Source organism: Poecilia reticulata, linkage group LG8 (genome assembly GCF_000633615.1).
Source record: "Poecilia reticulata strain Guanapo linkage group LG8, Guppy_female_1.0+MT, whole genome shotgun sequence".
In the NCBI taxonomy this organism is placed as follows: domain Eukaryota; kingdom Metazoa; phylum Chordata; class Actinopteri; order Cyprinodontiformes; family Poeciliidae; genus Poecilia; species Poecilia reticulata.
Genome location: NC_024338.1, coordinates 24,617,385 through 24,636,991, shown reverse-complemented (window position 1 = coordinate 24,636,991; position 19,607 = coordinate 24,617,385). Strand labels below are relative to the sequence as shown.

At 38.8% G+C, this 19,607-nt stretch overlaps 1 protein-coding gene across 2 annotated transcripts; it reads left to right on the top strand.

The window, feature by feature from the left end:
* The first annotated feature begins 2,249 nt into the window (after nucleotides 1–2,249).
* On the top strand, nucleotides 2,250–18,971 carry srl (sarcalumenin). 2 transcript variants are annotated; one of them, XM_008416704.1, is made up of 7 exons: nucleotides 2,250–2,326; nucleotides 10,973–11,065; nucleotides 11,373–11,468; nucleotides 12,940–12,975; nucleotides 15,992–16,108; nucleotides 16,363–16,596; nucleotides 17,167–18,971. In XM_008416704.1, exons 1-7 carry the CDS (start codon nucleotides 2,266–2,268, stop codon nucleotides 17,976–17,978), a joined length of 1,449 nt encoding a protein of 482 aa, XP_008414926.1. In that variant the 5' UTR covers nucleotides 2,250–2,265; the 3' UTR covers nucleotides 17,979–18,971. The 2 variants fall into 2 exon arrangements, with proteins under 2 accessions (XP_008414926.1, XP_008414927.1); XM_008416705.1 differs by lacking the exon at nucleotides 12,940–12,975.
* The last annotated feature ends 636 nt before the right edge of the window (nucleotides 18,972–19,607 follow it).

The window sequence follows — 19,607 nt, the reverse complement described above, 5'->3', positions numbered from 1 at the left end:
TTTGGCTCGTGTGTGTTTTCTTTTTGTTATTRCAGCACCAGCAGTGACACGAATAGTTCTGTTTGTCTCRCTGCCAGTTCTCGTTGGCGGCCGTTCGGGCCGTGAAGCCCAAGTGTTTGCAGCCGATTGGTGGATGGGCTGTGGAAGAACCCCCTCCAGCCCCTCCCTCTCTTTACAGCAGCTAAATTAAGAGCGACCACTTTCTCTCTGTGGCAGCGAACATGCACACTAGGGACAGTGGGTGGCATCTTTTGTCATTTCCTGAGACGCATCGAACCAATCAAAGCTCTCTGTTCCCCAAAGAAAGATGCCACAAGTTATTATACTAAATGATTTTGTTATTTTAACTTGTCTTCAGACAAACGGTCTCTAAAAGAGCAGCAGCGATGCTTTATTGCAAATAAAGTATTTGTTACGTCAAAAATGCTGTCACAAATATTTCAAAATATATTTTTGATATGTTTTTCAATGTGATGCAAAAGTATTTTTAAAGCATTATTGTTTGATAATTGCTATGATTGTGTGCTGCAGCTATTTGGAACCTAAAAGATCAAATAACAGGAGGGATCTTTTTTTGTTTAGCAATTTCCATTAACTGTTAATTGACTGGTAAAGAATGACAGGTTGAGACTTGCCCCCCCCTTGTGGAGGTTGCACTCTCATAATCGCATGGGTCATAAAATTACATTTCTGTATTTAAAAATAAAATGAAAAGTGTGGGAGAATAAATCAGTTTTTTGTTGCCCTTTTGTAATTTAGTAACTTTTATGAAAAATGTTTGGGTTTTTGCTTGGGCGTAAACTATAATCGTCTAAACAAACAGAAATAAATGCTCTAGGGAATACACTTTCTGAAAAAAAAAATGTTGAAGTAAATATTAATTAAATTTTAAGAGTATAAACTTCATTTAATTATTTGTACACGTCAATAACTGGTTGTTCTGGGTGGACGACTGAAAATCGTGGCCTTATTGTGTAGGGACCACACATCCGGAGGGATCAACTCCTTATGTAATATCCTGATGTCTCTTCTTGACAGTGGCTTATGGGCTGCTATTAAGTTAAAGTCTGCATAATTAATGCTAGTGTTTGTCATGTGTATTTAAGTGAAAAGCTCATGTTGTCTACAGTCCATAAAAGCCATCTTGCCTTTAAGAACCATTCTCCAGACACGAGAAAGTTCAAAATGATCACGCTGTGTTGCTTGCACACGAGTCGTTCGGGATGGACGTGGTCAAAGAGAGAAACTTCCTGCCATATTTGAGGATTAATTTACAGTTAAGATGTTGATTCCCGAGGAATGGCGAGATTATGTTCGCCACTTTGTGTCTGTGCGAGGATGATAAAGCGGTAATCCGCCCAGAGTCGGGCTGTGTGAGGGAGTCGAGGCTGACTCAGGCGGACTCTTCTCAGCTCTCGCTCTGCTGATGGTGATTACTTTCACTGAGATGCCAGCAGAGTGAGTGTAGCGTGGATGTTTGAGAACATTAACACAGCCAGGAGCCCAATCTCATTTAAGTTTGTGGATGATGGTGTTAAAKCCATTTTAGTTACTTGATTAAGGCAAAGTGTATGTGTTCTGTTTTAATCTWGAAAAAAAGTATTATTTTTCAGCTTCTAAGTGCATTTAAAATATACAATAMCCTGGTTAACTGGRCATTGCATGCAGCAAAGTTCCCGTTGACGAGCCAGCAGTCAGACCTGCAGTCGAACAGCTGTGTTGAGGACTGTAGATTTTTGTGTGTGGGTAATTTTTATATTCTTTCCTATACTTATGTAAACCATCACACATCTATTTGGCAAGTTGTTTTTTTTCCAAGTTCTGGATTACCAATTAAAAGTTCAAAGTAACTCTCATCTATTCGAAAACTAATGCTTCCCTTAATTTATTACTGCATGATTAAGGTTTGGATTTTATTTTTCCACTGATGAAATACTCAAAAATTATTTCAACGTGAGAATATACTAGTGCTGTAAACTATGTATTTATTTTTGACATTTCTTCACCAGATATGAAGATACGTGTGAGAAAAAAAAACCTGATGTGACTCTGGCTGGCTTAACCTAAGTGTTGCATWAAAGTAAAAACACAAAGCCAGTTTCTTCATAAAGATTCTCCATGGTGCTCYGGGTATCTGCCCCTTCACCAGTCATGCCAGGAGTGGGGCAGTCTCTTTGCCCCACCTCTTCCTTCTGCATGCACTTTAACCTTCCTGCCTTGGTATATATAGTCTGTGAGGCTATCACAGTTCTCCTGGCAGCCATCATGAAGGGTACTGTCTCGATCTGCTGTCTCYTCACCCTGCTGCTTTTGCAGGCCACAGCAGGTAAGAATCGGACGCTCTCGTAGATAAAGATCCTGTTTTGAATCTGATGGTGCATTTATGGTATGTCATAAAATTATTCCTCGCTGCTTTTTGGTGGATGAATTCGATGGACATCTGTAAGTTTAGCGGCTGTTGTGACTAAAGTTTACAGAAGGTAAAACGAGAAGCTGAACTGAACTTGAGACAGAATGAAAACTTACAGAAACGCTGCTCCAATTGTAAGTTAGCTCACGTTAATTCACCACTAAGCTATAGTTTAATTAATTGTCTAAAGTGAAAGTCTGATTTACGATTTGAAGGAGGGACAATGAGGAGTATTTAGACTTTGCTGTGGCCTGACTGCATGTCAGCTGTCCAAAGGCATGGCACCAGCTGATGGAAAGTCTTAGTCTAACTAAGGAGAGTGAAGCGGCCGTGTGGGGACCTTTAATAGACACTGAATCATTCTCCTCACTTCATTCCTTAAAAATTAAGTTATGCATTGAAGAGTCTGTATTTGTTGAGTGCATTTTTTTTTTAAAAATCATAAATATTGTCCTAATCTAGACAATGCGGAACAAAATAAAGATCATTTCTTGTTCAGTAGCTCTGATGCCTTGGCTCACTTTCTAAACCCGCGGCCCTGCCTCCGGGTCTCCGCTGGTGGAGTTATTGTTACCCTTGTCTGTCACCCCTGCCCGTCCTTGGGGTGCCGTTTCTCCCTCCACAGTCTGTAACCAGGCTTCTATATTCCAGGCTTGTCAGGTGCCTAAGATTGGAAGACCTCCTGAAACCCAACACTGTCCGCCACAGTTCTTCCCTCCCTCCCCTTTTGCATCATGGTCCGCTTTAGATATGCTGTGCAGCTGCTGTCACTCTGCACTGTCACAATCGCAATTTATTCCCAGCAACTGGCCTTTTAGGGACATGCATTCTCCATGCAGGAGGGGTTAAACTGTGGGAAGCCTGTCTCTACAGACCCCCCCACAGGTGTGTTTTTGGTTCCTCAGAATCTGAATTCACCGCTTTACAATATAAATGTTTAAGAGAATCATCAGCCAGGGACAGATTTATCATCTTCTTTTTTTCTTTCTTTTTTTTTCTCAGTACACACACATTACACAACCAAAATAACCAATGATGTACTCRAAAAAATTTGGAGGAAAATGTGTCTGTATGTTGTAATCTTCAAGGTAAAAACATACTGATGAACACAGATCCGGTTGATGGAGCACRAATACAATCTTCTTTTTAAAGAAAGCATGTGTTGGTGGGAAGYTTTTTTTCTTTGCTTGCTTTTTGTCTGCTGATGCATTGCTAACCAAAACCTGATGTAGTGGAACAACCCCACAGCATGATGTTACCTCCACCATACTTGACAGTGGGCAAAGTTTAGCACTCTAAAACCTGGTATTTTAAAAACRACCCAACTGGAGTAATTCTGCTAACGACCACATTAGGGATTTTACTCCACAAAATGGGTTCAGGGTTTCTGCCAAAAATATGTCTCAAGGTAATTATTATTATTATTCTTTAGGCTACCAAGGAGTGGGTTTAAAAATTTACCTGGAACTTGGATTACATAACAAGTAATACTTGGACAGAAATTATTATTTATTATTATTTTTTAACTTATTCTGTGTTAAAAATKTTCATATCAAGAATCYASCACCAAAGCTGGATAATGTCTAGTAAGAAAGTTATTGAAAAACACCTGAGTTTAGATTGTAAAAGTCACATTTGGCATAAACCACTAAAATAAATATTGCCTGTTTATATTGACTTCATTGACGGAGCTTTCGCGAAGCACTTTGCAGCTAAAAGGCTAATCTTAAAGGGATAAATATGTTCTCTATGTGAACTGAGATCAATATTGTTACACAGCCTYGTTTTATTTCTTGTTTCATGCTGTKGGAGGGTTTCAGGTAAAGTCTGGTCAGGTTGCTTTATAGTTCAAAATGACCATCTGTAAAGGATAGTAAGGCCCTTTCTGGTTTCTTCTCTGAGCGAACAAACTGCGTCTCTGTTTTTAACCCAATATTTGATTAAATCTTTGATTAATAACACGCGTCCTAACAGTGTCTACCCAGAACCTGGTCTAAAGTACTAACCCAACGCGTTTTTGTGTGCATGTGATCAAGTTTTAAATTTGTCTTCATTTGATTTTRTTTTTTTATCGTATTTCTTCCAATTTAGATCAATACTCACTTTTAAAGTAGGTTACACATTTCTAAATGAAAAAGCAAGCATGTGGTTATGTCACAGGATGAATTTGATGGCAAAGGGAAATAAACCAAGCTGCGTTGTGTGTCTGATGTCAAACATACAGTGCATCTGTTAAATGGTGACAATATAATAAAAACAATGTAACAGTCGGATCCATCATTTTTGCCAGGTGGACCAAAATCAGAAAGCTGAAAGTACTTGCAAGACACAACAATTCAAATTCTTTTGAGGAAAAATTGAGAAGCATTTTGTGTTAAACATTTATTGCACATGTCATATTATTACTGACATTTACTGGCCTTTATAACTCCTAAGTGGTGTGTTTATAGCTGGAGGTAACACTATCTATCCAGGAAAGACGTTGAAAGTTAAAGCAGTCTCCAAGTGATATGTGAGTCCCTCTAATTGCATGTGGCATGTCTGGGACATCCCTAGCTGTAGTAGAAGGAGCACAAGAACAGATGCACTAAATGACCTTACAACACTTAGAGTAGCACCTATAAGTCCCAAGGGYACCAAATGTACCTTGGTGCTTTTCTAACAKTGAAAYATATTGCAGGAACTCCCCAGCATGAAGTGATTTACCCTCTGAGCTCAYGTTCTTTCTTTGTGCAACCCCTAGAGTCAATACYTTTTTTTTATATAGAAAGCAAAATGCAACAGCTCTACTTGCAWTCATAGTGGTTGAAAATACACAAGAGGGGCCAAGACTAGCATGATCTCGTAAYATCTTTAAAAACCCCAATCCAGTAATAATTTCCTCAAAATAATTTGGAGGAAATTATTTCTTTTTCTTTTACTTAACGAATCTTACTATCAGATAAACCAGAAAAGCTCGATATGCTCTTTTTTCTGTATGTTTCATAAAGATTGGGACCACTTGTCCAGTTTGGTCTTGGTCCATCTGAGTCTTGAGGTCACTCCGGATTAAACTAACTGCAGAGAGTCATATTTAGACTTATCTACTGCTCACAAAATCTTAATATAAAACTTACCTAAAAAATTCAGAGCTATCACTTTAATTTGCTTCAAATAAGTACAGCAAGCAGCAGGAAATCTCCCTGGTCTGTTCTGTTTTGCGTATTACACTGTCAGGCTTGTGGGACATTGATGTCTCTGCGTCTCCATACTGACAGTGGGAACCTTAAAATAGGCAGCAGTCATTCTGCCTCCTCCTCCTCTGTCCATCTTTTGACCCATTGTGAGTCTATTTCTGACCGTGGGGGAGCACTGGCTGCCCAAGCCGTGCCACCTGTTCCCATTTGTGACGACTCCTCACCACAGCAGGCACAAACTCTGCTAAGTAGCTTCACATCTGACACTTTCTSAAGGAGAAATCTTGTCCATTTCCACGGCTACAAGTTGTCTTCCCAAATTAAACAAAATATACCTTAATATTGTTAGAATAAAGGATTTTAAAATCTGTATTCTAGATTGTTAAAATGAAAATAAGATTGATGCAATCCCGCCGAGGTTTCCGGTACAACGTCTTGACCTTTAACAAACGTCTGAATCCCTCAGCACTCGAGTTAAATCCTTTAACCTGTGCTTTCGGCTCTGGTCATGTTCAGTTTCATTAAATTTGCCTCCACTCTGCTGTGAGTGAAATATAATCCTKGGTCTTYAGATAGATAGAAACATTTATCCATGTTGATACTGTGTAAATACTCATAGCAGATTCAAACATACACAATTGTTAAAAATTTAGCACATTACCTGCCCTTTCATCTACACCTTGTAAGATTTGGCATTATTTTAGTTTCTTGGAAAAGTATTCCCAGCACTGAAGCTTTTTTTTTTTTTTTTTCCGCTTTTTACACATCATCTGTGCTGCGAACTGTTGTGGCGGCAGCATGATGCTGCAGAGATGCTTTTTTTTTTCTGGCAGTGTCAGCGAAGCTGTTTAAAGATGATGTGATGGAGCKCAATAAAGGGCAGTCCTGGAAGAAAAGCTTTAATAAGTAAAGGCTGACGAAAACTTGACAGTTGGTCAGAGCTTCAACAACAACAACCTTAAACATAGTCAGAGGTAATACACATTGGTTTGGATAAAAGTCAGTTAATGTGTTAGAATAGCCCAGTGAAATTCCAGATTAAGAATCTGTGACAAGACCTCAAAAATGTTCATGAATGCTCTTGACTCAATATGTCTGAGCTTGAGGTGTTAGGCTAAAAGGAACATTTCAGTCTATAGAAATAGACTGACCAAAAAGAGTGTAGTGATACCTTGCGTAAACTGCTTTTTATTCATTTTAATTAGGGCCTTCAGTGTAAAGTGGGGATGAACACCAGGAATACCAGGGCACAGGATCATTTTTGTGTTTATMTCACTTCACTTTACAGCTACCCATTGCTTTGTGTTGGTATTTAACATAGAATGTCAATTAAATCTTAAAAAGTTCAATGAGTATTAAAAGGAATAATTCAATTTCTATCACAAGTATGATTTATCTTATTCATGTTTAAAATGCTTAGTCCTAAAAACTGAGCTGGTCCCCTAATGAGAAGTGGTCTATAGTTGATGTATGACTCCGTGTCACAGAGCAGTAATGGCAGGCTTAAGTCGGCGGCATTCCTGCAGAATGTGCCGACGCCACCAGAATGTTTCTCCAAACTGAGCGAGCGTTGAGTGGCAACGAGCTCAACGTGAACAGAAAGCAGATGTCCAGCGGGGGGGCTCAGCTCCTCTGGCGCCTCCGGGGTTAATTCCGCACTGCCATACCGAAGACTCTCCCCGTCCCGCTGCACAAACATTTCTTCTGCGATTTTTGGGAAGCCTCCAACAGGTATTGACTTCTTCAGGAAGGCGCTAACAAGTTCACAGCAGCTTGGCACACTCTGGGAGCTGGTGTTAAAAGACGTGAAGCTCCGAGTGACGAGGGAAGCTGCAGAAGCTTCGGTTACGGTCGAGGACGAGGCAGACTCGAGTCGAAAGGCATCGAATCTGTGAACACATTATGAACATTTTAATTTGTGTGCTCTCCTGATTCCTTTTGCGAGGACAACTCTTTCAATCTATTTTAAATAAGATTAAATTTGCTTGCATTAACAGATGGCAAAATATAGATGTGTACGTCTTTATGTGTGTGGCCGATAACCTTTTAACCTTTTGGTTTCTCTTTGCCGTGCACAGGGTTGGCAGCAACATTGCACAGATTTAATTTTAGCTGGCTGACTGCATAGGAATCGGCACCATTGCGTTGTTCAACCGAGTGTATATCCCTGCAAAAACAGAAGCTTCTGAGGTTTAATTAGTCATTGTGGATAATTGATTAGGATAATAATATTTCATTTGTTTCAGATTTTGAGCTGTGATTAGGCCCCGCTATGTCAGCAAAAGTTGTGTTTTGATTTTGTTTGCTGGTCCATGTTCTAGTTTTGTTTGTTTTGGTCAGTTATTTGCAAATGCATTTTTTTTAATCGATCATCAGTTTTCATCAAAAGTTACAATTTAATTGAGCATTTTCAAATAGTCGTGAAATCTTCCTTGTGTGATACAATTAGTGCTGACCAGTTAGTCTTGCATCCTGCTTGTAAACAAGCAGGATGCAAGCAGGATGATTTGACTTGTCATTTGATTTGTGAATGTGCTAATCAGATGTTGGCCAGAAACGTTACAAGTCGTTGCTCAGGTAGCAGGTGGCTTTGCTTCAGTTTGTTGGTGGCCAGCCCTCTAAAACGGGAGTAATTTTTCATTGATAAGTTGGGGTTTATTATTGGGTGAATCGAACAACTCAGCGAAACAAAAAATGATCAATGGTGTCTTATCTGCTCCCTTTACTGACTACACTTGAAAACTCCTGTAAAAGGAGAACTCACTTATGATTTAAAAGAAAAAAGTACCACAAGAGACAATCTATGTTGACAAACCTGAGCAAGGAAAGATCAAAGTTGTATCCCAGTGGCCAGAATTCAACAGTCTGCACTTTTTATCTGCAAGAAATAAATATCTTTTACTTTTCCCCCTCCAGGTGTCTGAAATGTACAACAAAGAGTTTATGATGAGTATTACAGAAATCGCGTAGGCACCACCGTTTCTTGCCAGCCTCCTGCTGAGATAAGAGAGCTACTCTTAGAGCACAAGTATAAACGTTTTCATGCTTTYTGATCCTCCCTTGCAGGAATTCTTGATTTTATAATGTGGTGCACTTGAGATTATGGCAGGTTATAAAACTTCCCATTTACAGTGAATTTTCATAGATTTGAATATAAATGTATTTATTATTTATTTATTTATTTTTGCAATAGTGTCAAAAATAAAAAAATACTGACTCAAATACAAAGAAAACGTACATATGTTTGAATGTTCTTACATTTCTCCAAGAAGGCTGCAGAGAAACTGGAACATGGAATATCAAGAAACTAATTTTGACATAACTCTGGCAGTATTTAGATTATTTAGCTATTTGAACACTCATCAGAATTGGTAGAGGTCATTTAAATAGGTTAACACTTTATTTGAAGGGGGTGAATAAGACTGTCATGTAATTTCATAAACAAGACATAACACCTGTCATGAACATGAATAAGCCTTCATGAATATTAATGACTGTTGTCATAAAGCGTCATTCTGTAAATTATGACACTTTTAATACAAAGTTGACATTATTCAAAATGTCTTTGTTATGACAACTTGACATTAACCAAGAAATCATTACTGATATATATTTGTGATAAAAGTATTACTGATTGCACTTTAAAAATTAGGTAACTTTATGTTATTAAAGGTAAAGTTTTAACTGTAATGATTTCTTGGTTAATGTCAAGTTGTCATAACAAAGACATTTTGAATAATGTCAACTTTGTATTAAAAGTGTCATAATTTACCGAATGACACTTTATGACAACAGTCATAAATATTCATGAAGGCTTATTCATGTTCATGACATGTGTTATGTCATGTTTATGACAGTGTCATGACAGTCTTATTCACACCCCTTCAAATAAAGTGTTACCTTAAAGGGTTATATTTTCTGGTGCAGAGCCAGTGTTTAAATATTGCCTACACATATCCTTACGCGAAACTAAATGATTGCAATGCTTACATTCAAGATGGACAGAAGCTGGGCACTTTAGCCTTAATGAATGATGGACTGAGACCATTTGGGCCTTCAAAACCAACAGAAATGTGTATTCTGTCTCAAATTTGTGGCTCAAGATAATCCTGTCTCAGTGAAGTTTGTTCGCTTCATGCCAGGTGTTTGACCTCTGACCTGCATTGTCAACTGCGGTACCTTTTATAGACAGGTGTGTGCCTTTCCTAATCAAGTCCAATCAACTGAATTTCAACTCCATTTTGGCTCTAGAAACATCTCAAGGATATTTCTAAGCAAAATTGAACCTCAGGTCAAAGGCTGCGAATACTTGTGTACAAGTATTTTCTTGGTTTTTACTATTTTTAATACATTTGCAAAAAAAATACAAATAAAAAATACTTGCAAAAAAAAACAACCTTTCTGCCATAATGGGATATTCGTGTACAGAATTTTGATCAAAGATACTAATTTAGTGCAATTTGCTATACGTTTCTGATGTAACAAGATCTGGACAAAGTGAAGTGCTGTGAATACTTTCCAGGTAATCTTTTGATGTCAGTTTTCATTGTTTATTCTGTAAACACTTTTAGATTAATTTTCAAGTCAAACTGTGCCGCTTCATTTGAAAAAGAAAATGTGAATCCTCCAGTGTATTTTAATAGATCCCACATACAACTATTTCTGATGTTTATGCACTTGAACAGAACTCATCAGTCTGTGCCTTTTTTTTTTTTTTTTAAAGAAACCCACAGAGGTCTGCTGATCATTGTTGAATGCATGTGACTGCAGGGAACACTCACATTGGCTCGCCTCTTTGTGAAACAGGGGAAGTCCCAAGGCTTATCGCTGGTGGTCATCATTAAAGCCTCCGGCGGTGCCATGTCTTTGTGTGTTTAATTTCAGCATTTGCTTTCTAAATTAAGAGCTGATTGTACTAACAGCTGTGATCTAAGTAACCCGATAGGTTCAGAAGAGGACATGACAAGTGAGCAAATATGTCCCTGTCAGATCCTCTGCCTCGTTCTCCCTCACACTAACAACCGGTAGCCAGTTATGGTAAAGAATCCGCATTCACATTCAGGTCTTTTTTTGGTCATTAAATCCCACAGACAAACTGACCGAGTATGAAGCGATCAGGCGTCGCTGTTCCTACGGCTTCTACGTTCAATTGTGACAATAGTATTTTACGAACGGTGCTTAGCAAGAGGCTTTGGGTGAACTAAAACCTCAGATTACAAACTCTTGATTTCAACAAAAGTGTCATCCAAAGTCTGCCTCACTTAAACCCGTTGTTGTTCTAATGTTCTGTTGGATGCTTTGAACGGGCATCATAAAATTCACACTAGACAGGTGAATCTTGCTCATGTTTTGTGCTTTTTTTTTTTTTTTTTTGCTTTTCTTTCAGAGGTGGAAGAATTTGATTCTGTCCTAAGAGACAGATCTCATATTGATGAGACACTGCGGCTTGCAGCTGAGGAAAAAGCAGCAGACTATGCCGGTGAGGAACACAGAGGGGGTTTTTTTTATCATCTTGCCCTGATCAGAGTTTAACAAAAGTGCTTCTTTACAGTCTTAGAAACTACATTACAGAAAAACATTGATCTTACTTCTGAAAATAAATAAGCATGTGTATGTTTGTTGCTGCAATTCCAAAAATAAAAGTTACATTTCGTTGAGTGAAAATCTCCAGACTGTTAAAAAAAAAAAAATTGCGGCAATGTTTTGTTCCTATGTCGATATTCCTTTTGTAAGTCCTTCGTCGGACACTGGCCCACTATGTTCTGCTCTCTCATCTCATTTTCCAGCGGCTATACAGAAGTTGCGGAAGATCTACCATACGTCCATCAAACCGATGGAACAGGCCTACAAGTACAACGAGCTGAGGCAGCATGAGATTTCAGGTATTACTCAAACCGAGTGTTTGGTTTGTCTTTGCTTTATCTGTTGTGTGGATTCTACTGATTAACTTTTTTATGCACACTTTTTCAACACTGTCCAATTAGGTTTAGACGGTTTCTTTTTTTTATTCCAGTGCCTTGTGAAAGTACAGACAGATCTTTCCCACATTTAGTTGTCACAACCACAAACTTCAATCTATTTCATAGGGAATTTATCAGATGAACCAACACATAGTTGGACTGAAGGAAGCTTTTATATGATGTGGAATGTTTTTTGTTTTTTGACAATTAAAATCCAGAAAAGTGTGGTGTGAACAAATAGCAAATATACTGTGGAAGAGTGGCATAATGAAAGCGTCAACAAGTCAAGTGTAAAGGTTTCCAGAAGCCATTCATGGGACACAGAACAGAAGGTGGTCTGGTCAGATGAGATAAACACTGAGGTTTCTATGGTAATGAGGTATCTGTGGCTGAAAACTGGCAATGTGTATCATTCTGAAACCTGAACCAGAGGCTGTTTTCTTAGCTAGTCAAAAACATGGAGACTGTAGTCTTTGTCTTAGTATTTCTTTGGGTGTCATTTCTGGTAAAAAAAAAAAAAAAAAATCAATCTTTGAACTTAGTACACCTTGAAAGTTGCACAGGACTTTATGTTCTATGGAAATGAAAAGCTGTTTACGTACTCTTCTGCATTGCCACGGTGCAACATAAACCAGACAATGGGAGGAGATTTGACTCAATTTGACTTTAGTGGACACTTGGCAACTGTGCTGAATTGACCTCAGATCACATTTACGCTACAAACGAACCACTCTACTGTTCATTAGGAACACACCAAGACTATTCATAGGTGGTGGTCTTGGTTTGTACCCTGGCACGATTGCTGTGTTCACACCTACACAAGCAAACCGCACAATGAAGGGAAGCTAATCAAAGTTTGTTTTAAATGGAGGTCTAAATACCTCAGGTGTGAAAACACTAGAAAAGCTGTTGACTCAGGAATACAAATGCACACCACACTTTTCAGATTTTTACTTGTAAAAAAAAAAAAAAAAAATCTTTTTTCTTCACGTTTATGATGCCCTGCTTTGAGTTGGTAGGAGGCCGGAAATCTCTTTTAGAATGAAATACAATAAATTTCACCCTCATATTGCCTTCGAGGCTTGGTTTGCACGCCGACATTTAGTTTCCATCTACGTCTAAGAATGTCCTTTTTGTGAGAGACAGTAAATTCCCGTCATTGCCTGACCACATGAGCGCACCGTGCATTTGTTGACAGACATGTTTGACGACTTGTAGGTCAAATATGCTAGCGTAAATTCCAGCCATGATCTCCAACTCATTCATGTACATCGACACTCTTCCCCCTCCCCACTGCTTGTAGAAACCTTACTCCCTTACTGAGCTCTCCTTCACTTCCTCTTACCTTCACTTCTCTGTCCTCCCCTCATCCCCATCTCCCCTCATCTAACAGCATACCCCGGACGAACCCTGGGCGACTCGGCCACAGGTGGGTGTGGGCAGGGCTTACCTGTGCATGGCACTGCCTGAAGAGCTAAGCCCCTTCCTTTCACCCTTCACAAATTTTCTGACTGTTGAGCTACAGTGTTGTGAAAACATTTGCCCCGTTAGAAATTTAAACCATTTTTCCTTTTTTTTTTTGTCCAGTTTAAATAGTACAGATCAAATTTTAATGGCACAATACCAAATTCTGAATTGTGATTAGCCACATTTTTCTGGTTTAGTTTTATTAGTCACACTTGAATAGAACCTGAAAAGAAGAAGCAGACAAGATCTGAAGCAGAAACAAATTTTTCCCCAATTTAGGTGAAATCCACTGCTGAAACAAAGAGCACACATGATTCAAGTCTAGCATATTTTATATTTACCTTTTTAAGACGTTACTTTAATTTTTAATGTCAAATAGGGTTATATATATATATATATAATGCATTTTGAGGTCTTTATTACTCAGTGCAGTAATTCACTTGGGAAATCTAGTCAAAATCACAATCATACATATGGCAAAGTTCACATAAAAACATGTTTATAACTTTTTTGCTTGCTATAAAATACATCCTAAAATATTAGCTAAATGCTGTTGTGTCTCACAGAATAAACAAGAACATCTGACTGGTTAACCTGCACACCAACTCAGCTGTTGACTGATGCCTTCAACACATGGTCATGAAGTACAGATATTTAGGAAATTATTGCAAATAATTTAAAGACACATTTTTTGTAATTTTGAAAGAATGTTTTTATATGCTTAGTGGCAGTTGTTGCTGCCAAAGAAATAACAAATGGTCTGTTTGGTAATTGTTTTTTTTTCTTACATAGTGTCAGGTTGGTTTGGATCGCTTTTCTTAAATCACAAAATAAAAATATGTGTTGCATTTATCCAGGTTACCTATGTCTGACAACAGTTTTTTTTTATGAGATGAAGAATTTCAGTGTGACAAAAAAAAAAAAAGCAAAAACAAAATAAATCTGTATCAGGGACAACGCTTTTTCATAACACTGTAAATATTTCAAACATGCTTCTCTTTGTCCTGTATTGGATTGCCATCAAAACAACCTTTCATTTAAAGCTTCTGTCCACAGAACGCTGCTGTTTTTGGAAGCTATGCAAATCAAAACGGGGAGGACATTAAGTAAATAATAAACATTTTTCCACAGCTGGTTTGCTCTTTAATTTTTGGGGGCTGGGAGAGAACCTTTGATTTGTGCAGGTAGTGTTAAAAGCATGGAGGGGATGTGCAGTTTCGGCTTTAGCGTTGAAGCGCAGTGTCTGGGTGGTCTGTGTTCAGAGAGGGCTAAATACATTTTGCCCCTGATTTAGCTCCAGAACATCAAATCCCTGCATAACATTACTGTCTTCAAAAGTTTTTTTTTCTTTAATTTTTTTCTTCATGATTATAGGCTCATATTATAAAGTTACCTCACTTAACCATTTCAACATAACAAATGACAGATTGCCTGGAGACACAACTTGCAGTGTTGAATCTGTTTCAAAATTTCTTATACTCTTTTTTTTTTTTTTATGCTGTGGCTGCATTTTTTAACATATTTTTGTTGCTGCTAACTCCTGTCAGCTGTGGCTTCTGTGTGTGTTTTTGGCCCATTTTTGTACTTCTTGCCCGAACCTTAACTTTGCAGCCTCCATGTGCATGACTGAGACTGACAGAGCTTCTCCTGTGCTCTTTAATAATGTATAAACCTCTTTTTCCTGAAAAACCTGGTATGCAGTGTGATGCATCAATACAGACAGAATGCAATACTTATTATGGTGCCTTGCAAAAGTACTCAAATGCCTTCAGCTTCCTCACATTTTTAATGCTACATCCAGTCTCCTCAATGTATTTTATTGGGATTCTATGTAATAGACCAACACAAAGTAGAATGTATTTTTGAACTGAAAGAAAAATTATACATAGTTTTTAAAGATTTTTTCACATAAAAAATCTTTTATGTAGATACAGCAGTATTAGCTGCTGTATCTACTCTGACACTCTCAATTATAATCCAGTGCAGTCAATTGCCTTCAGAAGTCTTTTGATGTACATGTTAAACATTATTTTAGAAAACCAACAGTGAAATCGCGCTGAACACTGAAATCTGTTTTTGGCAGCATCATGCTGTGGGGTTGAGTTTTTTCTACAAGGACAATGCAGCTAGCCAGAGTTGATGGGAAGACGGATGCAGCTAAATGCAGAAGAAAACTGGAATGAAACTGTTTGTTTGCATTTCAGCAGGACAGTGATGCTACACCTGCATCCAGAGCTACAATGGAATAATTCAGATCATGGATGTTCATGTTTAAAGTTTTCACCATTTGTCTTTTTATAAAAACATCTGCAGAAAAAAAACAAAAAAACTTGCAGTTGTAAATGGAGCAAACGATTATCCTGCAGATTGGAAAATGCGTGGTTTTAATTCCATGTCACAATTATTGACCACTTTGTGTTTCTCTAGCACATATAATTCCAGTACATTGAAGCTCGTGGTTGTAGTGTGCCAAACTCTGGAAAGGTTCAAGTGGTTAGAATACCTTTGCAAGGCACTGTAAATGGTAGATGCTATGAAAACCTGCTCCACTTGAGCAGGTTTTCATAGCATATATGAAAACCTGCTCATAGATGCTATGAGCAGGTTGTTACAGGTTGTTACAGTAACAGGTTGTTACTCTGACCTGTTTTCCATGAACAAGATGGTGTCTTTGGAGATTATTCATCCCAAAGCTGTTTGTTGTTGCTATCATCATATGCAAAATATAAATATATTTATTCAAGTTTGATCTTTTGATATATTACAAAGTCATTCAGTTTTCTTTTTGATCTTTTAATACGGCATCACAACTGTTTCAGAAGCATCGTTTTAAAAAGTTTTGGGTTGATTGATTAGAACATTGTAAGCATAGAGGCATTTGCTTTAGTTTGGAAACAGTTTACATTTTGAATAAAAGTGGAATTTTCCGCTTGACGGTTTTTGCAACCTCACTGAAATTTTCATTTCTCACCTAACAGATGGAGAGATTACCTCCAAGCCCATGGTGCTGTTCCTTGGACCCTGGAGTGTAGGAAAGTCCTCAATGATCAATTACCTCCTGGGCTTGCACGACAGCCCATATCAGCTTTACACAGGTATATCACGCAGCTACGTATTGCCAGTAAATCATATCAGTGGGTCATTTTCAGGGGAAAATTGAGTCAGAACATCTACAGGAAGATTAGAAGAGCAGTATTGACTCTCACAAATAGATGTTTAACTACATTTGCTGAATGTCCTTTCTTAGGTGAATGTTTGTCATTTTTATTGCCTGAAAAAAAAACATGTTGGCCATTTGCTGCACCTTTCTTACTAACTTCTTCTCTTCCTTAATAACTTTGCTCTGCAGGAGCTGAGCCCACTACCTCTGAGTTTACTGTTATAATGCACGGGGAGAAAATCCGCTCTGTAGAGGGTATTGTCATGGCAGCAGATAGCTCTCGCTCATTCTCTCCCCTTGAAAAGTTTGGCCAGAACTTCCTGGAAAAGCTAATCGGCATCGAGATGCCTCACAAGCTGCTCGAACGCGTGACTTTTGTGGACACACCGGGAATCATAGAGAACCGAAAGCAGCAGGAAAGAGGTAATAGAGACAGTTCACTTTGTACATGCATATCAGAATGAAAACAAAAAGAAAGCATCTCTTGAACATTTTAGCATTTGTCTCAATATACCACAGACTTTAATATTGTTCATCGGGATTCTGTGTGAGAAATTGATCTTTTCCTAAAGACAACAAAAACAGCAACAGTGATTTTTCAAAAGTCACAAAAGAGCTACAATGCAGAGCTCCCAGGAAGACTTCATATGCACTTTAATACACCAACTACATAATTCTGACACCACACAAGAAAAATCTTCTGACCAGAATAAGCAACAATAACAAGCTGCAAAAACTCTAAAGCCTATGCTGCAAAAAGAGAAGGACAGCATTTTGCTTCTGCAGCTTTGCTCATTCAGACTATACACCTTAATGTTGCGCATCAACAGGTCCAACACACGGGCAAACATAGTGGTGGCAGCATCAAGCTGTGGACATGCTGGTCAAAGTTGATGGGAATTGTGATTTTTTTTTTTTTTTACATGTTTATGCTTTTGTAAAGCACTGCACAATTCAACATAAATTATAACACAATTTTTTTCTTCCACCCAGGTTATCCTTTCAATGATGTCTGCCAGTGGTTCATTGACCGTGCTGATCTCATCTTTGTTGTGTTTGACCCAACCAAACTGGATGTTGGTCTTGAGCTCGAGATGTTGTTCCGGCAGCTGAAAGGCCGGGAGTCACAGATCCGCATCATCCTAAACAAGGCGGACAATCTGGCCACGCAGGACTTAATGAGAGTTTATGGAGCACTCTTCTGGAGCTTGGCTCCACTTATTAATGTGACTGAGCCGCCTCGTGTCTACGTCAGCTCCTTCTGGCCGTATGATTATGCCCCAGACACCAGTCGGGAACTCTTCAAGAGAGAGGAAATCTCCCTCCTGGAAGATCTTAACCAGGTGATTGAGAACCGGATGGAGAACAAGATTGCCTTCATCCGCCAACACGCCATCCGTGTGCGCATCCATGCCCTGCTTGTGGACCGTTATGTTCAGACCTTCAAAGAGAAGATGAGCTTCTTCAGTGACCCAGAATTGGTCTTCCAGGAGATTGTAGATGAGCCGGACAAGTTTTACATTTTCAAATCCATTCTAGCCAAGACCAACGTCAGCAAGTTTGACCTACCCAACCGGGATGCTTACCGTGACTTCTTTGGCATCAATCCAATCGCCAACTTCAAGTCCCTGGCATCTCAATGTTCCTACATTGGAGGCTGCCTATTGGATAAGATCGAGAAGGCAATTACCAACGAGCTGCCCGCTCTCCTGAGCAGCATTAACTCTGGCAAGCAGCCCGGCCTGTCGTCCTGTGAGGTCACTGGTTGTGGTGAGAAGCCAAAGAATCGCTACCGAAAGAATTGAGGAACATAAAATAACTTGTCAGGAGGAAGAATGGAGACAGAGGAGGTGAAGAGAAAGGGGGGTCTGGTGGGACCCAGCCCTGCTTTTGTCTGGACATTTGTATTGTTGAGGAGATATGGTGAGGATTAATGTTTGGGGGGGGGGGTTTGTCCTCAGGAGAATAAGCTGATATGATAGTGGGAGAAGGACGCCATCGTTTGATGCGGCAGCTTAAGGACACTAATGCTGGAGAAATGAGAACGTGTCTCTGATATCAAAGTATATTAAAACATACACCCTTCTTTCTCTTATGGCACAAAATTTCTGGACTGTCTCACACCAATGGGTTGGGAGGATACTAATGCAAGAAAATGGCTATCAACCAGCGAGTTGACATAAAAATGATGACCCCCGATGATACCAGTTCCCTTCTATGTGAATCAAACAAAAGGTGGAAACAGATATATGTATAAGTAAAAAATATAGGAATTTCATTGCAGCAGGTCAATTCCAAACTCTTCAGAGGTTGTTTTTGAAGTAGCCTTTCTTGTGGGTGCTATGCAAAAGCATTTATGTCTGTCTGATCAAATGATTATCTTTGCATGTTAGACTTTCCATTTTTATCTACCAATACGTGTGTTTTTCTTTTGCCATAAAGAAAAAAAACCCCACATACAGCATCAAACCGACCATGCATCAAACAAGGCCTTTTTTCTCTTAGCTTGGTCTGCTCATCACTCTTGGTTTTTGATGATGAAGTAAGCAGAGGTCAAGGTTCAAGATTCTTTGGAGCAGAGATGGTTCAGTCTGCTACTCTTCTTAAATATTTTTTTTTTATTTTTGATTGTTTTGAATCTTTAAACTGCCAGGTTTTGGTAGAATTTTAAAAGTTTTTTTAGGGGTATTTTGCTTCTCATTTTTGTTGCTGATTCATCACAATAGAAGCCGAAGAAGATGTGCTTGAGTTACAGCTGTCTTTTTTACATTTACTCTGCTGTTTTCTCTGCACATTTACTCTGCTGTTTTCTCTGCAAATGTACAGAAATATATATTTCTGTACATTTATCCATCCATTGTCCTTCGCTGATCCAAGACCAGTTCATGTCGGTAACAGGTTCAAGAGGGGAACGTAAATTACTTCTCCTAACATTTTCTAGTTTGTTCCTGTGGGATCTTAAGGTGATCTCAGTCCAGGAAGGACATACAGTGCTTCCAGTAAGATTTTGGTCTCCTCCCAAAGAAAACATCCAAGACCAATGAGATATGCTCAAAGAAACATCCAAATAATGTGGTCCAAACACTACAACTGACTACTTTCAACTTAAAGGTGCAGTGACTTTGCTTCCACCCACCACATGACTGGATCTTCTTGGGACTCTCAACCATTATCTATAACTCAGAGTTGAAAGTAAGATGAAAATCTAGAGGTTTTTTTTAGCTGACCCTTTTCTTCCACACCACAGATTGGAGCAGTGGATACATTACTGCAGACAATGGGTCCAGTCCATCTTCTTATTTCCCACTGTGTCTGACCTTCACCCACGAAAGAGACATAGTGACACTTAAATCACTCTACTTAAGGCAAGGATTGAGCTACAACCCAACGCAAGCAATCAACCCCTTTTCCAGATCTCAGACTTAAAGGAGCTT